Here is a 21,729-nt window from a genome sequence, read left to right on the forward strand (position 1 = left end):
TTATTATTCAATTCATTATATTTTCATTAATACAAAATTTATTTATATCTCTATACGTATACACTATCAAATTCTAATGCATTTAGAATCTTAGATTAAAATTATATAGGAAAAATTTGTGAAGTAAAGGAGACAATTTTAAAAGTATAAAAAATAGTAAAACACAATAAATTATTGTATCATTTGGGGTATTCAAAGAAATGAATTAATGAATTTCACAATTAAATGAAAAAATTAAATAATTTTTAAAGAAAATAATTTTATTTTTTTAAAAGTGTGTGTGTTATATAGATAGAAATCATTAATTTAACATCATAATTAAATAATAAAAATTTTTACACGAGTAAAAATATTTTCTTATAAAATAACTTTATAAAAAATTTTTTACATATATAAATTATTTTTTGTAAAATAAAAAAGGCTTAATATTCTTATAATTAAAATTATCAAATGTCATTTTAAATATTTAAATATATTTAAAACCATTTGATATTTCTTTAAAAAAAGTACAGTTTGATATTGAGTTTCAAACTAAAAAAGGTGCCTTTTAAAAAATATTAGCATTTTTAAATGATTTTTAAAAAATTATTTTATTAATTTAATATTATTATGGTTAAAACAAATTATATCAAATTTAAATCCTCTTTAATAAATTTTAAAGCAACTAAAAATGTAAAATTAATATATGTATATCATTAGATTAATAAAATAAAAATGCAATATTTATTTTTTAATACAAAAAGTTGTAATTTAAATTTTATTAATTTTATTTATTTTAAAATATTACCTACCAAAAAACACATGTATAAATCATGAGATATATAATTTTTTTTATGGGAATAAATGGCTCAAAACACATGAATATAAGCACATGCCTTGCGCGTGCTACTCAAAACTAGTCAATAACAAAATTTCCTTCATCCCGTAGCTGCCTATCCAAATTTGACTAACATGTAACCGTTAGTTTGGGGAAGCCGTTGACGTGCCGTGCTGCATACGACGCCATTGGAATGAAGGATGACATATTGACAAATTTTCAAAAAATAAAATAAATGATGCAAAATATTCTACCCATACTTTGCAAATATTTTTCTTTAATTTTTTGTATTTTATTAATAATTTTGCTGTTATTTTAATTTTTAATATATAATAATGGAGGTTTAATTATAATATTTTAAGTAATTATTTATTATATTTAAATCTATACATAAATTTCAACATCTACTTAATTAAATAAATAATTTTTTTATGGTTAAATTGATAATAAATATAATAATTGGATTAATTAAAAAAAAGAATATATGCTTCAAATTAAATTTGATATTTATAATTTGATGTCTGAAATTTATAGGGCTATAATTTAATCATTATTTTTATAACTTTTTCTATGCTGTGTGTCCTAATTTTTAAATTTAAGTTAAATTAATATAATTTATTAAGTAATATTGGTTTAACTGAAGAAATTATTTTTATATTTCATTAAATTTTAATATCTAATATATAAATAAAATTGAGATATTTTTATTTAATTTTAATATATAATATTATTTAATATAATTTAATTTAATAATTAAAAATATAGTACTCATTTAAAATTTTTTTTCACATAAAAATTAATTAATTAAATATTTATATTAAAAAATATATATAATTAATTAAATATTTATATCGAAAGAAAGAGCAACCTTCGGTGCAAAAATTCAAAACGTTATCGTTGAAACGGAGGGAATATCCGAATAATAATAAATGAAAATGAGACAAAAATAAAGAAAGGAACGCGCCCGTAAAATGATACACGCGACCCACCTAATCAGAATCCCATCTTAAATTACCAAACAACCAATCAAAAACCCACTTTTACCACAATACCCTCAGAAAACAAACCCATATACACAGCAACCAAGGAGGGTAATTTTGGTAATTAACTAAAGCTAGTAAAGCTTTTCCTTTCTCAATCATTGTATTTATTTCCATCTTCTATTTAACCGCATCAATTAATCCATCATGTACTCTTTCTACTTATCTTGAGAGGACTCGAAAGAGACCGGCGCATATAGCTCTGCACGGTCGCCGGAGGACGACATAAAACTGCATCATATCGCTGCTCCCAGATTGCCGTGCCTGCATTAGCGGGATATCCAGGTCATATTTCTTTTTTTTTTTTTATGTATAAGTTGTTAGATTAGGAATTGCATTTTAATTTGAGTAATTTATCGATTATAATTGTTTGATAATGCAGATTATGGAACACAGAAGGCGTTTGATATTGGCAATTTTTGTTGTTTTGTTATTTGCTTTTTGTTCTGGGAGAGGTAATGTTTCAATTGTGTCAATTGGTTATCCTCTTAATTTATTTCTATGAGATAATTGCACAAGGTTTAGCTCACGAAATATAAAAGAAAGCTGCTTGGAAAATTATTATTTAAATTCAATTTGTGGGCTTATTAGTGTCATTTTGAATTAATGGCTTTTTCATTTTAGGTGGTAACATTTTCTGATCGGACGGTTTCTTCTAATTTTTACCCATAAGCAGATGATTGATAGCTTTTTTCTATGATGGCTTTTTGATGGAAGGAACATGTTAAATGTGGTTTTGAATATGTACGCCTATTTTTGGCATGACGCATGATGTTTGTATTCACATCTTGAAAATTGGAAAAAGCAGCGGCTTGTTCCCCTCTTTCCTCCAAACGGGCTGGAGAAACTTTATGAAGAGCTTGGTGATGTTAGAGATCTAGGGAAATTCTAACCTAGACACTATGCACTCAAGACACAAACATACGGGACACATGCATTTAATAGATGAGTACCATTTATATCTTGGGTCCTAGGCAAAAAAAAAAAAAGTCCAGAGACTAAATAGGATTTTATTGCTAAATAGGTGGGACTTGCTTGCTGTGTCCTGTTTTAGGAAAACAAGATGTGTTAAGTATTTTTTTGCCCTCTCTTTTACGTGATGATTGTATGTAATATTTGCCTGAGTGTATGGATAGTTGATGATATGTACTTCACTTGAAGCATAATGGGATTGTGGATGGTTGAACTTAAATTGCTAGTGTGAAGTTTTGAAATGAAATCTTAGAAGGTTTTGTTCTGTGTTGCAGAACTTAAGGTCAAGCACAAGCACAAGCACATAGATCATTTCCCCATTTACAATCACACTCTTGCAACAATATTGGTGGAATATGCGTCTGCTGTAAGTTCCTTTGAGCACCGAATCAAAACCATGAATTGGGTCATGGCCTCTTAGTTCTTGTGTAATTGCAATGTGTTATCAATTTTCATACCACGGAAAGTTTCCACAAAACTTACTTGGTGGCTGAAATAAGCTTTGAACTTGCAGGTTTATATGTCAGATTTGACAGAACTGTTTACTTGGACATGCTCAAGATGTGATGATTTGACTGAGGTAATTTGATTAATATCATATAGGTTGTGGATTTTCCTGTTCAATTAAGCTTTCATTCTAATTAACTGGTCCTAATATGCATTTGAATGGGAACAGGGATTTGAGATTATTGAGCTGATTGTTGACATTCAGCACTGCTTACAGGTACATTTTCTCCTGGCATTTTTCCTTTTGTTAATTAAGAGAGTAAACACTACCTTAGTCTTCTATTAGGTTACCCCCCCTCCCCCCTCTCTCTTCCCATTTACCGATTTCTTTATGGCTATCTCTGATAGGCATTTGTTGGTGTGGCAAAGAATCTTAATGCTGTTGTTATTGCATTTCGAGGAACTCAGGAACACAGGTATGAATATTTCATTCATTTAATTATGCTTACGGTATCTTTGACCTAGGTTATTAAGCTACCTGAAAAGGGGGATTGCTCATGGTAAATTAAAAAATAATAAAAAAAAAAAAGACACAGGGAACATAGATAATTGACTTTTTTTTTTGCCCCGGGGGGGTTGGGAATAAGAAGAAGACATGTCAAAATATTATTCTCAAGTAGCATAATAAACATCCAAAATATTTTTGCACTTCTTCACTCACACAAGTGTTACACACATGCAAACCTAATGTTTGCATGTGCGTAAATTTTAGAAAAAACCTCCTAATTGACTGGTTAATGTTGCATTGAATTTTATGGTTTTGTAATCTTAGCTACACCTGTTTTGTCCTCAAAATTGCAAGTATATAGCAACCAAATGCAAGTCTTGATATCTGATTATCATCATTTCATGCCTTTTCTTGTGTCTCATATGATTCTCTAATTTTATCAGTGTCGACAAATAAAGCTGAAAGGGACAATAGATTTAGTCTGCCCTCTTTTAAAATTAGAATAATTTTGTGGAGATTGTCCTCAAAATTGCAAGTATCTAGCAACCAAATGCAAGTCTTGATATCTGATTATCATCATTTCATGCCTTTTCTTGTGTCTTATATGATTCTCTAATTTTATCAGTGTAGACAAATAAAGCTGAAAGGGACAATAGATTTAGTCTACCCTCTTTTAAAATTAGAACAATTATGTGGAGATTATCTTATTTTGTATAATTCCCTTGTTGATTGTTTCCTAATGGATTAATTACATTTCTTCAGCATACAGAATTGGATTGAAGACTTATTCTGGAAACAGCTTGATCTAAATTATCCTGGCATGCCTGATGCAATGGTGTGTATTGCAGATTTTTTTTCTCTTTTGACAATAAGTTATGTTCTTTTGGTTAATAATTGCAATCTTTACTCCGTTGCATTGTTTCAGGTGCATCATGGATTTTATAATGCTTACCATAACACCACATTACGCCCTGGAATTCTAAATGCAGTCAAAAGAGCAAAGGAGTATTATGGAGATCTTGACATCATGGTGACAGGGCATTCAATGGGAGGGGCTATTGCTGCCTTTTGTGGACTTGATCTAACTGTAATCATAATTATCCTTTTCTTAATCTAGTTGAAATCATACTATCTCTAGTTCATGGCTTTTCTTCCATTACTTACTTTTGTCGCTTATTTTGCAAGCTTGATTATCAATGCATAGAAGTTGTATTGAATGAATATTTGTTTACTCTCAGGTTAACCATAAAGCCAAAAATGTGATGGTTATGACATTTGGACAGCCTCGAATTGGCAATGCAGCTTTTGCATCTTACTATAGCCAATGTGTGCCAAATACAATCCGAGTGACAAATGACCATGATATTGTGCCTCATTTGCCTCCATACTATAGTTACTTCCCTCAGAAGACATACCATCACTTCCCAAGAGAGGTAATGTTTTCATGCTTAGATGAATGATCAATGACAAAGACATACCAATATGCCATCATCTAGCCATGTCTTCATGTCCTGAGTTTTGGATCAGACAGTTATAATACATAGGCACAACATACTTCATCCGGCCACACCTACTGCCACATTCTCGTGTGGAATATATTTGGGAATCATTTCCTGAGGACTTGAACGTGCATGGAAGCCTTTTTTATGTTTTTTTTTTTTAACTTATGAAATTGCAGTATCCTTCTTATGAAATTGCAATATCCTTCCTTTTGTTGCAGGTTTGGCTTTATAACGTTGGATTGGGAAGTCTGGTCTACACAGTAGAGAAGGTCTGTGATGTTACTGGCGAGGATCCTACCTGCAGCAGGTGAGTCTTTCCTTTTATGTGTTAAGTGTGATGAACTGAAATATTTAACTAGGTTGAAATTTCACATGTCATTCAAGTAAGATCCATTAAGAAATTGTTGGAAATGTACATTTGAATTTTCCTGATTACTAAGAAAATGAGGCTTCTCAAGACTTTTTATTTGTGTGGTTCTGGGACTAATAGATTACTTTCTGTTATTTTTGCAGGTCAGTAAGTGGGACCAGCATTTCGGATCATATAATTTATTATGGTGTGGAGTTAATGGCAGAGACATGGAGATCTTGTGGTATTGTGATGGATTCTCGCGTAAAAGAATATGGAAAAATGGATCTCAAAGGAAATTTTGTATTGTCCAGAGATCCTGCCTCGCCTATTCTTAAACTGAAAACGGAGGCTTATGGTGGAGGCAACCATGTTTAGAATATTATTTGGATCAGGGCAAGATTTAGCACCTTGATTTTCTCCCCAACCAAGCTAATCTTCATTCTCTGCTTGGTACAACCTTTCCTTGGAGGTTTGGATGGAGAATGCATGTTGTTATGTGAAGGGAGAAAATGTGTACATAGAAAATGACTTTTGTACATTGTCAGCCTTGTTAATATGAATACAGTTACCATATTGTTTAAACCAACTGTAACGAGGTATTCCACATATAGTGTTGTAAGTTCTGAAATCTGTAAATTGTTGAAGTGGTCATTTCATTGGTACTCTCTTCTAGACATGCAAGTGATGAGGTGGATTCTCAAATTAATTTATCTGACATACTTTGTAAAATTCTTGCCTACGCTATAGTATTTATATACTTAACTAATAAAAGCTACAATCATGAATTTATATATGGAATTTATTATTTTTTAGTTAAAATAACATTCATTGACTGATTGGATGTATGCATTCTATTTATCAGTTTTTATTCAAGCCATCGGAGCATATAAGACTTGCTCTACTGATGATATGACACTACGCATCAGTTTTTTATTCAAGCCACTGGAGCGTTTTCCAGGACTATCCTGTTGTCTCGTCATTTTATCAACTTTCAGTTTTTCTTTTCAATGATTTTAAAATTGCATTCTCTCATCTCAGTTAGCATATTAATAATTTTTAAATAATCTTGGTTATGTTTGAATGATGGGATTTAAATTTGAAATTTATATTTTAAATGTTAGATTTAAAATTTATAAATTTAAAAATTTTGAAAAAATTATTATTTAATTTTTATATTGTAATGAAATTAATTTCTTAGACATATATTTTAAAAATATATCATTTAGTTTCTATATTTTGCTGTTGTTAAACTCTTTAGTTCATTTGTCAAATTTTTTATTAATCAATGAATTTTAAATTTTTAATATCAATAAAATTACTATTTAATTCATATATTTTAAAGAAACTAATTAATTAGTCTTTATATTTTAAAAAAATTATTTAGTCTATTTATTTTAGTGAAATGATTAGTTTGTCTCCATATTTGAAATACACAATATTTTAAAAAATATATTCTTAGATAAAAATGAAAATTTTGTTATATAGAGACTACTTTTTTTAAAATTATTCAAGTTTTTTCATTTAATTCCCTGAGTATTATTTTTGTGTTTTATTTATCGTGAAATAGTTTTCCTAAATAATTAGAGGATGAGGAGGAAAAAAGTGGATATAGAAAAGAAGAAACATACCAAAAGAAAAATGAGAGAGGATGAGAGAGAAATAAAGGGGAGAGAGTAAAGTTTTGATATAAAAGAAAAGATAATCGAATGGACTAGAGAGTTAATGAAGCCAAATTATAAGGACCAGCTATTATATTTTTTAAAATATAGGGATTAACTAATTAATATAGAGAGACTAAATAATAATTTGATTGGTATTAAAATTTGTTAACTATCAAAAAAATTGACAAAATGATTAAAAAATTTAACATGCCAAAAATAAGAGGTTAACTAGTATACTTTTTTAAAATAATGATACTAAACAGTTAATTTTATTAAAATACAGTGACTAAAAAATAATTTTTTTAAATTATTTTATTTAGCTAATAAAAAGATTTTCAAATCTTAATTTGAAATTTTTTATTTCATAAATTTTTAAAAAAAAGTTATATATATATATATATATATATATATATATATATATATATATATATATATATATATATATATATAATTAGATATATTTTAAATTTTAACAAAAAGTAATTCTATATCTAAAAATTAAAGAAATCAAGCAAATTAAAGGAAGCAATGTTTTATTTGATGAATTAAATTAAGCGTAAATGCTAAACAAAAAAATAATACAAGACTCATCTAATTAATCATGATTAATTAAGAAAATGGAGTTACTGACTTAAAAAATTATATATATATATTATTAGAATTGGACATATCCATGAATGTGTCTGAAAGTTGGACATCGTCATGGAACTGATTGTAGTAAGATGAATTTAAAATAATGAGATGAAGGCAGGTAATTTTTAAGCGTTTATAAATTAATATCGGAAGAACGTATTTGACCTAAAAACCAAATCTATAGAGCCAAACCCTCAATCTAAACATAGCATTGACGTATTCCCAAGTTGAATGGAACTCTTATTTATATGGAACATAGCTTTCATTCTTTTATTGCTCATGCTATTAACCCCATTGTAGATTCCAAACCCCCCTGAATGAAATGCCAATAACTAGTGGAAGTACTAATATTTCCTTCAGGTTTCCTTTAGATCCTTGCTTGGTGGAACTGCCAACTTCTCTTCCTTTCCCACATGCTCTTCCTTCACAATTGCAGTCTCTCCTGTGTACATGTATAAACTGATGCAAGTTCAGAATACGCTGCAAGAAATTGCTATATTGTAACCAGCAAGAAAAAGAAAAAAGCTATCTCCTTTGTAACTGCAATATATGTGTGGCTGAAGAAATTTTTGAGGGTTTTGTAAGTTTACAAACCATTTTCTGTTTCTTAAACCAATGTCTCTTCCACAAATTTAGCACAATCACTGAACAAGCTCTCCTTTTCGTATACAAGGCGTGGAGAGAAATATTCAGACTTTTCAGACCTTCCCTCAAATGCAAACCCCTCAATATCCTCATCTTTCCTCGACGAAAAGAATCGATTTGGCGACTCTTTTGAAATCAATCTCCCTGGTTCTTGGTCTTCGAAAGCAAAACCATGTTCCTTGTTCATTTCTTGTGCTTCTTCTTTCGATTCTTTGTCCTCATCAGTTATGTCCTTCACTTCCGCAACAGCTCCTAAGCATTTTTTCACATTTTGGATTTCTTCTTTCTGTGTTGTTTCGTTAACAGTTTTTATATCTTTGCTTTTCCTGCTGCTTCCTGCTTCAGATTTCTTACGAGTTATGGTGTTTCCTGTGGCAACAGCATGTTTTGATTCTCCACAACCCATTTCTACGAATCTTGAAAAGGAAAAAGATTAGTTGGAGAAAGCAGAATTCACTCCCATTTCTTATCAAGGGAGACAGATTCTTGCCTGTGTGCTTTTTTGTTAATTCTGGTTTGCAAAAGGGAGGCAGAGGCACCCTGCATGAGGTGGAATTTGGTGTCGTGAACAGTTTTTCTGTTGTGCTTTGGAGGCTCAGAAGGACACATTGGGATAAATGGTTTATTTTTAGGCATTGTATTGGGTTAAATTTTATGGTGTTAAATTTTATGAATTTAAAAATTCAAATTTTTATTTTTTTTCCCTTATTATATACTTTTTCCATCTCTCTAAGGGTATTTAAGAAAACATAAATTAATTTTATTGAGACTATTTTATAATTTTCCAGCAATTCAATGACTAACTGTTTGTGGAAATGCCCAAAAAGCTATAGTTTTTCTACATTTGGCTTTGCTGATGTTGCGATTTCCAATTCCCCAAGATTACGGCTCCTCCAGCCAAGTCACCACTCACTGACAACCACGGCCGCCCCACCATTTCATGCCGTTATCCCAGAAATTTAATTTTACCCTATATTTGGATACTTACAGCTTGTTTGGACAGGTGAAAAGAGGAGGGAAAAGAAAATAAACCGAGGGAAAATAGGATTGATTGGATATTTTTGTTATTTGTTTGGATAGACAAAGGAAAATAAAGATGGAAAGAAAAATAGCATTTATTTTCATCAGAAAATTTTCTCTCCAAATTGGAGAGAAAAGAAAGAATCAAATGTGTAATCTGCCTTTTAACTAGTAAAATTACATAATTATCTTTCTGAGTTCATTGTCCTCTTTTGCATCATTTTTTTTTTCGTTTTTCACAGACGGTAGGGTTCATTGGCCAACTCTAACCATCTACCAAAATTTTCAATCCCATCTACAGCTGCAAAAATAATTGAAGCTCCTTCCTCAAGCATTGATTTATCTTTGTTGGGTTGTTCCTTCACGACGAAAGGAAGATTTGAAACATCGAAAATCAAAAAGGGTTGCTAAACACCAAATCTTTAATTCTTTATCAATTATACCTCATCTTATTTTTTAGGGGTTTTGCTTTTGTAGCTCTACAAATGGAGGATAAATAGGTATTTAATGGGAGCTCTGTATTGTTTTCCTATATGGAGCCCAGTTTGATATTGTAATGGTGAATGTCCATTAATTTTTTTTTTCACTTAAGCCTTAACATTTGGCTTCAAATTCTTCTACGGACCTGTTTTTAACAAGTGCAGTAAAGATGACCGCAGCATTGTGATGATTTTTCTCAACAACCCATTTCCATTTCCATCTATTAGATCTCTGTTCTTGAGAGAAGACGAGGGCTAAAGTAGGCTTTTTTCTAATTATTATTATTATTATTATTAACTTGATTTTTGTTTCTGATTTTTACCATAGTGAGCCAATGACATATCCTTGCATATCCTTTCCTTCCTCTAAAATATGTAATGCTGATAATTGAATTTGTATATTGTCCTGCTTGTTGTGCTCAATGCCGTAATAGATGTTGCTTAATTATATATTTTATTTTATTTTTTCTTTCATTTTTTTTGCAATGTAATCTTGTTCTCCATTCTGTCACCTTCTACATAACATGGTGGTTTATTCATTTTGTTGATGGATTTTTCTCTCCAATCTATGCCAACTTAAAATCGATACATTTGGTAAGCATGTTTTTCCTTAGCACCTCAAAGCTCGCTGCCCTTTATATTTACTGTTTTCTTGTATGATTTTTTTTTTAAACAAGGAAATTTATATTAATAGAAATTTTCCTTAAAAATCAAAGTTTTTTATGTTTAATTATTTTGGGAAACCTGAGCACACCAAGTTTCATGCTTGTTTCTTGCTGAAATTGAACATGGGGAATTTCACAGTTTTTGATCTTTTGTTGATCGAGAAAATGAAATTAAAATTAACAAGATGCCTCCTAAAAAATCAGTCGATAATACTAACTGAAGGTAATAAAAAAGAAAGCATTTGGATTACATATAGGAAATAAAATTATAGACCAGATATGTAGGAATTTATTGTAGGATGTTGCCAAATTATGGTCATTTGATGATTTTCTTGCCAGATTCATGGGGTGTTGAATGCTGTGAGCTGGGGAGTTATTTATAGAGTTGAAATTAATGGGGTCCATCCGGATTTCGTGATGACAACTTATTGTTACCTTTCAAAAAATACATCAGCAACAAGGTCATTTTTTGATGTTCCATGTGATGGCGTTTGGAATGGTTGACGAGGGTTGTGAATTACAGTGATATAAAGATGAAGGCTAATCGACTGCATGTTGTTTGACTAATGATATATAGTGTTATATGAACTGATTTTATATGTAATATTATGCATAAATGCTAGTTAGTATTTTGATTTATATATATTAATTTTAATGGTTACTAGGACATACCATCAATATTGGAATTAGATTTTGCTTGAAATAATAATAGTAATAGGCAACGCTAATTATGGCTGTACGAATGCCAAGCATCCAAGTATTGTAAGAAAATTAATTATACTATGTGATCTGTAAAATCTATTCTGTTATTTTTTATTTAGGAAAGAATTATTATTATTATTATTATTATATTATTTGTGTTAATCTTGTCTCTAACTATGTTACATGTAAAAGTAGAAAGTAGGAGGGAGATATTGTTATTATTTAAGTAGTTTGATTTTATTATTATTTATGAATTTACTAGTATATAGTAAAAATACAATGTATAAAAAGGGTAAAATGGTAATTTATATTATTTTCTTTCCATTTATTCTCTTTCCAAACAAGAAAAAATAAATTTATTTTCCTTTCATTCCTCTTTTATTTTTTATTTATTCAAACATGAGAAAAGAAAATAAAAGAGGAAAAATAAAAATTATTTTCCCTTTCTCATTTCCTTCCTCCCCTTCAAAATATCCAAACATAGTGTTAATTGTACTTGAAGAGAAATCAAATAAGAAAAAAATTAATTTACTTTTTATTATTTAAATAAATTATTATAATTAGAGAAAAATTTTTTATGTTTATTATATTATATAAAAATATTTTAATATATTATTATAAATTTCTCTTTATTTCTTTTTATTTTCTATCAATTTAAAGTGAAATGGAGTGAGTTAATTAACAAAAAAAGAAAAAAATTTAATTTCTTTTCATTCATTTTTATTTCTCTCTTTCTTCTTTTTATTTAATGTTGAAATAAGAGATTGAAAAAAAAATCAAACTTCTTTTCTTTTATCTTCTCAACGTTCCCTCAATCCAATCAAAGCATTACTATGCAGCACTGTAATGTATGCATGAGAATTCGCTTTAATAAATAAAAATTCATGAGAAAGGAATTGATTTTTTTTTTATCATAAAAGGAATTGATTTCTATATAAAGATAATGTATTTTAATGATGGGTTGCTTTCTGTGGAGGATTGGGACAAAGCGAAGGAAGGAAAGCCCAATCCCTTCCCAAATCAGGAAACTGCCTTTTTGGCCTTACCTTCCTTGTTCTGCGCTCTCTCCGCAAATCTATCTATTACCCATTTCTCTCCAGAACTAATGGAAGGCATCATCCCATCTAATGGACGTCTTGATTTTGGGAAGATGGGCTATGGGTAATGTTTCTTTTTCTTCCTTCTTTTGGTTTTCTGTCTCATCTTCTGCTTCCTCTGTTTTCTTTTTCCCTTCTTCAATGTTTGGTTTCATATTTTCCTTTATGTTTCTTTTCTTTGATAGATGCGAGCATTACAGGAGAAGGTGCAAGATTCGAGCTCCATGCTGCAACGAGGTCTTTCCTTGTCGCCATTGTCACAACGAGGCCGCGGTATAATTTCTCTTTGATTTCCCTTCTGCTTTTCTTCATTTAGCTAAAATCCTTTTCCTTAATACCTTGTATTGATTTTCCTTTATACCTTGTATTGATATGGGTGATCTTTATTTTCCTTTGTTCTTCTTAATTGGAGGATGTTGAGCTCCGTTTCTTATGTTTTGCTTAATCTGTTGTTCCGAAACATTTATGGATGGATGCTTAAGCTGGTCTTGGTTTTTGTTAATTGTTATTCCTTTCCCTTAATTACTAGATCACGTCAGGCAATATTCCTTGGCACTTATTGTCTTTCTGCCTTACACATCTGTGAGTGAGCCTTGTTCTGATATGGATGATTTGTTCTCTTTCCTTTGTTTTGATTCACAAGAGCGTGTTGAAGAACCCCTGTGATCCGCATGAGCTCAATCGATTCGATGTCAAGCAAGTATGTTAATCTAAGTCTGTCTGTCTGTCTCTCTCTCTCTCTCTCTCTCTCTCTCTCTCTCTCTCAGTATTTAATTATTCTTGAATATGTATACATACGTATCAACTTTCCTAAAATTACTGGGTTATGAAACGGAAATGATGAGATCCATGGGGTTTGTATTTGTGTTTCAGGTAATATGTTCAGTTTGTGACACAGAGCAGCCGGTGTGTATCCTTCTAGATTTGTAATGTAGAACTTAATTGTTCTGATTTTTCCTTTTTTTTTTTTTAAGTTTTCTATGGTATCTCAAATCAAATTCACGTGAATTCCAGGTTGCTCAAGTTTGTACTAACTGTGGCGTCAATATGGGGGAATATTTCTGTGGAGTCTGCAAATTCTATGACGATGATGTAATCTTACCTTCTGAACTTGAATAATCAATATTGATTTATTGAAAACTTCTACTTTGCTGTTTCTAATATTTATGATGTTGCTGGTAGATACTTATGAATCTCTCTTATATTGGGATCACTTGAGTGTGGTACTTTTTTATCTTTAGTTGATATTAGTAGCTGATGCTAGCTTTTGGTAATCTATGCTGCAGACAGAGAAAGGGCAGTTCCATTGTGATGATTGTGGGATCTGTAGGTGAGTGAGCATAATTTTGATTCATTTGTTTTAATTCTCTTCCCATTTTTATTGCCAATGAATTCATGAAATTAATTTCTTTGCCTGTGATCAAAACAGAGTTGGTGGCTGTGAAAATTATTTTCACTGCAAGAAGTGTGGTATGCACTATCTACCTCATCGCTTTGCTGTTGATGTCCACCTTGCAATTAATTACGATATGATTTTATGTTTTCTTCCTTTTTGGAAGCATTTGGAGCTCTTCTTATGCTTTTAGTTATTTAACTATAGATTCTTGATATCAAAAAAAAAAAAAACTATATATTCCATTCCCACATGATATGCTTTTAGTTCCTTTGCCAGAATCTTCTGTGTGCTGACAAGTGTCGATGTTTCATGTATATGCAGATTCTTGCTACTCAATTAGCCTGCGTGGTAATCATTCATGTGTGGAGAACTCCATGCGCCACCACTGCCCCATATGTTATGAGGTCTGTCATGTGACTGCTTAAACTTTGTGCAGTGAATTTTTTTTGTTAATATAATGAGTCTTCGGACACCTCCCAATTCCCATAATGTGCTTCTGCAGTACTTGTTTGACTCACTAAAAGACACTAGAGTAATGAAATGCGGGCACACAATGCATTTTGAATGTTATTGCGAGATGATAAAGCGCGATAAGTAAGCTCTCTGGAAGTTGTTCTTTAGTTTTGTTTTTGTGATTCTCAAGTCAGCACTTGATTTTAACTTGAATCGGCATCGTTATCCAGATACTGTTGTCCCATATGCTCCAAATCAGTGATTGACATGTCTAAAACGTGGAAGAGAATAGATGAGGAGGTAGGCTTATTAATTTAAGCTCACTGAATCCTGGTTGCTTGCCACAGTCAACCTTTCAATACTTTGCACGTTCGTAAAAATTATTATGTTGGTTGGATCATGAACAAGACATTTCCAACATTAAATGATAACAGAACACTGATTTGTTATCAATAATTCTTAGATAGAAGCAACCATCATGCCTGAGGATTACCGCTACAAGAAGGTACACATTTTCATCCTTCTTAACATCTGTTTACCCAGTTTATGAATCTACTATCTTGTTGCCCTCTATATATTGCTTTAATTAATGCTACAGTCCTGATCTAAGAGTCCACTAGTGAACTATTGTGTTTCATTGGATATAATATACGATGTGCTGCCAAGATTTCATGTGAAGATTTTAGGTATATTGAATTTATATCACATCATATGAGTTAGCAAAAAGTAAAAAAGGAAAACTTCACGCAGAAAATAGATGAAAGTTAAGCATGTAAATAACAATCTGTCTCCTGTGTTTGAATTGAGACCTGCATTATTAGTCTTTTGAAGTAATATTTACTGAAGGACGTCTGAAAAGCAAGGGCCATTTGCAGGTTTGGATCCTATGTAATGACTGCAATGACACAGCAGAAGTATACTTCCACATAATTGGGCAGAAATGCAGGCACTGCAAATCATACAACACCCGCACAATTGCACCTCCTGTTCTTCCTCAATGACTTGAGTTATGGTTATGGGAAAATATCCAGGCATATAAGAGCATTGAGAGCTTGCATCCTGACCATAAAACATATGGGATACACTTAATTCCAGCTTAAGCAATTTCAATGATTATTGCTGATTAAAATGAATTCTGTACCATTACAGTATGATTCAATAGCATTTGAATATTCTTCCTTCAATTTACAGAATTAAAATCCAGCTATCTAATTCTCTGGGTGGTTTTATGTAAACATTACATATACAGCAATCTACAGGAATGTTATTTGCTTGCTATGAATTCTTAATGATTGTGTTTTCAATGATTGTATTTGATTAACTGGTTGGGCTGTCTTCTATCTCAAGATTAATTTGTTCCTTCACTTTCTCATTAAATCTTGGTTCTCTGTCGATCCCATGGTGGGGTTGTATTTAGAGATAGCAACGGATAGAAAGGTATTCGCGAAAATCACCTTACTCAAATACAGTTAAGATTTATTTTCAACTACCCGGATCAATTTCAAACCCGATTATTATTACTCGAAAATATACGAATTAGTTTAATTTTATAAATTTTAATTAATAATCTACATAAAAAATTATTTTTTATTAATTATTTATATTTAAAAATTTATTAATTGAATAAAATATTTAAATTTTATTATAAAAATATATATTTTATATTTAATTAAATATTTATATAAACAATTAAAATAAAAAATATTAAACATGTAAAATTTAAATTCATTCTAAATTTGATTATATATTATTTAAATTCATCCTATTAAAATTTAATATACATAAAAATTTAAATCTTTGTCATTCCTAAGTGCCCTAGCACAGCATCCTTCCATCCTCTATGTAATAATAAATGAGTTTTTTCGGCGCATTATATGATCGTCCAACCACATTAAAGTTGATTCATGTGTTTGTTTTATTTAGATTTAATTTTAATAAAAATTTGAATTTGAGGCGTTACGATCTTAAAAGCAAGTGGAAAAGATTGGAATCTCAATTACAGTGCATTGACAAAATAGCCCTTCTGATTTGCAGTTGCAATTTAAATCCTGGCAAGTGACAGGACACTGAAAGTAGTTGATCTTATGCTATGGACCAAAGCGTACGATTTACAGCTGCAAACTCCCACAATAACAGTTTTGATGATAAACTTGCAATTTCAGGTTAAAAAAAAAAAGACAAAAGCTTCAGATACATGGATAGAAATTACAAAGGACCTCTATTGAAGGGTCAAATCCAAATACAATGCCCATTTCATTTAGATTTGTTATGAAGACGAAGAGCAGCAAGCATAACCAGCAAGATAAAAGCTATTGAACCAAGCAAAGAGAGGACAATGGCAACTGCTACTTGATCGCAGAATTTCCCAAACACGTTGCACGCTTTGCCCCATCTCAACCGTGAATTCCCTTCGTAACCCATAAGTCCAATAGCTCCCGTTGCTCCGATGCCGGAAAATAGCAAAGGCACCATCAATAGGTCAAGAATTAAGGTAACAAGCACCAAACTTTTCTTTCTGTTAAATGAAAGTAGTAGAGAGAGTGCTGCATATGTGCATGCTATGGCATTTGATACCACAAAGAACCTGGCAAGTGATCAATAATTCTGTATTAATATATAATTAAATTTAACTAGATGTTATTAGTAAAAGTTGATAAGGGTTAATCGGTAATCAACTTTCTGCTATTAAAATATGACATAATAATAACTAAAATTATAAAATATTATAAAATTAATTGTATAATAAAAGCCATCAGTCCCCCAACTCATCTTCTTTAAAAACATTTAATATTACAGAAATAAATAAAAATTATTATTTAATATCTGTATTTTTAATAAAATTAATCACTTATTCTCTATAATTTAAAAAATACAATATTTATTCATATATTTTGCTCTCACTATTAAATTATTTAATTTTATTTTAATAAAACTAATTAATTAATTTATATATATATTTTTTAAAAATATTTAGTCCCTTTATTTTAAAATATTAAATTTAAATTTAGTCTCTACAAAATAAAATTTTTATTTTTTATTTAGAAATATATTTTTCAAAATATAGAGACTAACTAATTAATTTCGCTAAAATAAATATATTAAATAATAATATTTTTCAAAATATAATGATTAAATAATTAATTTAGATTAAATAGCAATTTAATTCGATTAAAATTCGTTAATTTATAAAAAAATTACATAGTTTAACAGAATAAAAATAGAATTAATTAAATAGTTAGTAATTAAAAAAAAAAAAAAGAAAACTTTATCTTTGTTAATTTGTGGAGACTTTTTTTGAGGTTAAATCAAGTGAGAAACAAGTCACCTAACTAACTAGACTAGACCACTCTATTGCTACTTCATTGGCCATAACTTTTACGGAAGACTCGCAAGATGGGGCTGACTCTAATGTTATTAGATATAAATCATTGAACACCACAAATCAATAGGTTGAGAAGAAGTCACCAAGGTAGGCTTGTAAGAAGAGGGCAGTTAGGAACTTATTAAGCTCTCGTCAAAATTATTACTTAGCATTGCTAAGCTAATATCAATGTGAGATCATATCAGACCCAAATAATTATTCTACAGAAGCTCTTAACCTAATATCATATTTTCTTGTTGGATACATAATTAAAATTTGTATGCTCTTCAAAATTCTTTTCTTTTTTTAAATATATATATAAAAGAAGAAACCATAACATGAAGAAAGTGGTAAGAGCAGGCAATTAACTTACACAAAGGCAGACAGATAATGCCACTTAGCAACAACAGGAATATTTAAAGGTGGCAAGGAATCCACAATCTTAATTGGAATAACTTTGTTCTGCTTATCAACCCCAAGAACTATTGCAGCAACTAAAGTTAGAAGCAAAGCCATAACTCTTAGTAGAAAGAAACTGGTCCCCCCTCCTCCTTCCTTTGCCTCTTTGTCCTTTACACCATCCATGCCTCCATGACTGACGTAGTTTTGGCTATCCATGATCACAGAAACCCAAAAAACCAAGTCTTGAGAACAGAGAGAGAGAGAGAGGGGTATGGAAGAGATGGAGGAATAGAGAGTTGAGAGAAAAGGAGTGGCCTTAAATAGAGAGGCAAGAACAATGTTCAAGCAAGAAAATGTGAAAGGTAATTAAATTTTTCTTGCTATGACTATAATAAATTGCGTCAAAACTCTGAAACTTTTAAAGCAAAGGAGGCGAGCAGTGTGAATGATGTTGAGAGAAAGGCATTGAAGTTTGATGTTGCGTGATAATAATACAAAAGCCATCCATTTTTCTGAGGCACTTGCCACTTGCCAAGAGCAGAAATGCGTAAACCTATCAAATTTTTTGCCACCTATTCTATTATAAGAACGCATGTGATATGTAGGACCATTCTGATTTATGTCTCGGCAATTTCTATCACAAAAATATTAAAGTTTTAATTTAATATTATTTAAAACTCTCTAGGGTATTCGGGCACAATGGATGAACTTAAGTCTTTAATTTTCCCATATTAGTCTCCCATGGATTGGTTTAAAATCATTTGGAGCATATGGGAAATACAAGCCAAATATGGCAAATGAGTAAAGAAGATAATTAAGTGTGCATGAGGAGTAAGTAAAGTCATGTGCCCATTAGTGACCTCTGGTGCCTTTGGATTGTTCAAAGGAAACTGGCTCGGAGATTATCTAGAAGAGGCAGGGGCTCCTTTCTTTGCTTTGATCTGTAAAAATCTCCCTGCCTGTGATAACCTTGTTTGTTTTTTTCTAATTAGTCGAAGTAGGAGCGTACAACATTCTGTGGGATTCTTTTCTTTACGTTCCTGTTTTACACTGCTTTTTTTTTTTTTTTTTTTTTTTTTTTTTTTTTTTTAATTTATACCTCTACACATGTATTAAATTATATGTGGCTTTCAGGGTGGCACCCTCTTTATACTGTAGTATATTTTGGGCAGTTCCCTTCATCAATGAAGCCAGTAGAAGGAAAGAGGTTGACAGTTGAGTCCTTAATTAATCCCTCTTTCTACGTTTTTTCTCTGTATCAAAGCTTTTTTTTTTTTCTATTTAAAACTTCATCTATTTCGGAAAAATAATTTATATATAAAAAATATTTATTTTTTTATAAAAAATAAATATTTTTATTATTTAGTTATAATATTAAATTAATAATATATATTTATATTATATATATATATAAATATTATATTTTAATATAATTGTTAAAGTTAGAAAAATGATTGAGAAAGTATTTTTCTTAAAAATGATTAATTCTAATTTTTTAAATTACATTTTAAGAAAATAAATATGTAATCTTTTCATATAACACTATAAGAAATTAAAAAAAGATAATTATAAAAGTTAATAAATGTATAATATTAATTGATAATTAACGATTATTTATCGATTAAAAAGAATTTTTAAAAAATTAAAATTTAAATTAATTTTAAATTGACCAATTTGTACTTATTTTCTTGAATTACTGAAACAACTTTGTTCTTTTCTTTTACCTTTTGTGATTCATTGCAATTTATTAATATGGTGAAGAAAAATTTGTAAAAAAAAAAAAAAATTCTATATATATATATATATATATATGTATAGTACACGAAAATTAAATTAGTATTACTATTATCAACTACATTAATATAGAGTCAAATCAATAGTGTAAGTTGTTGGCATAGAAGGCAGCATTTATTATTATTATTATTATTATTAAGGTCTACATTGTTGATGAACAATCCTTGGCACCGAAGAAATTGGCCTCCTCATAAATTGGGTTAGATTTAATTAAGTTTTTTTTTAATTTATTAATTTAATTTTGATTGAGATTTTAATTTACAAATTTTATAATAATTTTACTATTTTAAATTAAAATGTGAGATTTTAATTTACAAATTTTATAATAATTTTACTATTTTAAATTAAAATGTTAATTACTACTATAAAAATTACGATTTATTAATTTTAACATAATTAAAATATTCTTTCGAAAATACAATATTAAAGAAAGTTAAAAGGCAGTGAAACATTTAGTGAAAATAGTAAAAACAGTGGATAAATTATGTCTTTGATGTTAACAATATGTCTTTCAAAAAGAAATTTAAATTTTTATAATATTGTTTATTTTTAAATAATAATTTTTAAAATTATCAACAATAAATTAATTATTAATTATTAATTATTAAAATATCTAATTCATTTTATTTTCAAATAATATATATATATATATTTATTTTTTTTTTATTGAAATCGAGAGTTGACTTTTAGTGACACGTTGGCAATTAGACCAATTGGTGCACTCCAATCGCAAATGTCAATTAAATTAGCAAAAGGAAGGGGTTGGCCGTCTTATTCGTCTATCTGGCATTTCACATAAAGTTGCGAGTATTTAGGCGATAATAAATTTGCAGGGTCAGAGACGCTATTTTATAGATCATTTCTAAATTTTATTTTATATTTTATTTTTTAATTTTAATTTATTATTAAAAAAATTTAAATGTTAATTTATTTCATAAATTTTTTTTAATTGTTATAGTGGGTTTTTAAATTAGAAAAATAATAAAATTATCTTTTTATCTCATTTACTCTTATAATAAAAAAATATTAATTATTAATATCATTTCTTGTAAAAGAAAAGAATTTATACTCCATTAAAAAGTATTAAAACTATATTTATAAATGTCACATCTAATTTAGAGAATTTTTGTAATATATAAAATTATTATTATTATAAGTTAGAGAAATTTTTTGTGGAATTATAGGAATTTTTCATAAAACAAAATTAAAATTTAAAAATTTTTTAGTAATAAATTAAGATTAAAAGATAGAAATTAAATAGAGAATAAAATTTAACAACAAGCTATAAAAATTACCCAGGCCAGAGATTCCTATCCATACAAATTAGATTTGTAATAAAATCTATTTGTATTCATAATTAATTTCTTTTATAATGTAAAAAATTATTATATACAAATTTAAATTTTGACCTTAATAATGATGATAATGAAATTAATAAACTATATATTATAGATTTTACCTTCAATTAATTTGGTCAAAATTATAGCCCTCCTTTCTCCTTTTTTTTTTTCATTTAAAAATTTTTTAAGGCTACTATTGTTCATTTATATGGATGGTAAATCTATTTCCTTTTTTATTTTTAATAAAGTAAGATATTTTTATTTGATTTTTTTCATTATTCTCTATTTTTTTACAAATTTCTTTTTTTATTATCTTCTTTTTATTGAGAGTTTTTGTCATCTTAGATAAGAGTTTTCTTTCTCTTTATTATAAAATTTTTTTATCGTTGAGAAATAAATTGATTGTAATATTCATAAATTTTTTAACATTTACTTATATATTA

At 29.1% G+C, this 21,729-nt stretch overlaps 3 protein-coding genes across 3 annotated transcripts; 2 read left to right on the top strand and 1 right to left on the bottom strand.

The window, feature by feature from the left end:
- The first annotated feature begins 1,980 nt into the window (after positions 1-1,980).
- LOC110651168 (lipase) lies at positions 1,981-6,300 on the top strand. Its single transcript, XM_021806418.2, has 11 exons — positions 1,981-2,142; positions 2,240-2,312; positions 3,105-3,196; positions 3,344-3,409; positions 3,506-3,553; positions 3,685-3,752; positions 4,547-4,619; positions 4,710-4,871; positions 5,023-5,217; positions 5,505-5,593; positions 5,800-6,300. Exons 2-11 carry the CDS (start codon positions 2,243-2,245, stop codon positions 6,011-6,013), a joined length of 1,077 nt encoding a protein of 358 aa, XP_021662110.2. The 5' UTR covers positions 1,981-2,142; positions 2,240-2,242; the 3' UTR covers positions 6,014-6,300.
- A 6,071-nt stretch (positions 6,301-12,371) lies between these two features.
- Positions 12,372-15,665, top strand: LOC110651166 (E3 ubiquitin-protein ligase MIEL1). The gene is made up of 12 exons (XM_021806415.2): positions 12,372-12,604; positions 12,726-12,813; positions 13,184-13,240; positions 13,414-13,446; positions 13,555-13,632; positions 13,827-13,870; positions 13,970-14,010; positions 14,258-14,340; positions 14,439-14,530; positions 14,620-14,689; positions 14,853-14,894; positions 15,265-15,665. Exons 1-12 carry the CDS (start codon positions 12,387-12,389, stop codon positions 15,388-15,390), a joined length of 972 nt encoding a protein of 323 aa, XP_021662107.1. The 5' UTR covers positions 12,372-12,386; the 3' UTR covers positions 15,391-15,665.
- Positions 15,666-16,373: 708 nt separating this feature from the next.
- On the bottom strand, positions 16,374-18,547 carry LOC110651167 (CASP-like protein 1E1). The gene is made up of 2 exons (XM_021806416.2): positions 18,124-18,547; positions 16,374-16,973 (listed from the first exon to the last, which is right to left on the bottom strand). The coding sequence occupies exons 1-2, from the start codon at positions 18,366-18,368 to the stop codon at positions 16,643-16,645; spliced, it is 576 nt and encodes a 191-aa protein (XP_021662108.1). The 5' UTR covers positions 18,369-18,547; the 3' UTR covers positions 16,374-16,642.
- Between the last annotated feature and the right edge of the window lie 3,182 nt (positions 18,548-21,729).

The sequence above is a fragment of the Hevea brasiliensis genome, chromosome 4, assembly GCF_030052815.1.
Source record: "Hevea brasiliensis isolate MT/VB/25A 57/8 chromosome 4, ASM3005281v1, whole genome shotgun sequence".
Classification (NCBI taxonomy): domain Eukaryota; kingdom Viridiplantae; phylum Streptophyta; class Magnoliopsida; order Malpighiales; family Euphorbiaceae; genus Hevea; species Hevea brasiliensis.

Excerpts from the sequence above, each read along its gene's own strand:
- LOC110651167 (XM_021806416.2), bottom strand. The coding sequence starts at position 18,368 with ATGGATAGCCAAAACTACGTCAGTCATGGAGGCATGGATGGTGTAAAG. Across the intron at positions 16,974-18,123 it reads CATTATCTGTCTGCCTTTGT|GTTCTTTGTGGTATCAAATG; the intron begins GTAAGTTAATTG and ends ATCACTTGCCAG.
- LOC110651168 (XM_021806418.2), top strand. The coding sequence starts at position 2,243 with ATGGAACACAGAAGGCGTTTGATATTGGCAATTTTTGTTGTTTTGTTA. Across the intron at positions 3,554-3,684 it reads ACATTCAGCACTGCTTACAG|GCATTTGTTGGTGTGGCAAA; the intron begins GTACATTTTCTC and ends TATCTCTGATAG. Across the intron at positions 4,872-5,022 it reads TTTGTGGACTTGATCTAACT|GTTAACCATAAAGCCAAAAA; the intron begins GTAATCATAATT and ends GTTTACTCTCAG.
- LOC110651166 (XM_021806415.2), top strand. The coding sequence starts at position 12,387 with ATGTATTTTAATGATGGGTTGCTTTCTGTGGAGGATTGGGACAAAGCG. Across the intron at positions 12,605-12,725 it reads TTTGGGAAGATGGGCTATGG|ATGCGAGCATTACAGGAGAA; the intron begins GTAATGTTTCTT and ends TTTCTTTGATAG. Across the intron at positions 14,341-14,438 it reads ACTGCCCCATATGTTATGAG|TACTTGTTTGACTCACTAAA; the intron begins GTCTGTCATGTG and ends GTGCTTCTGCAG.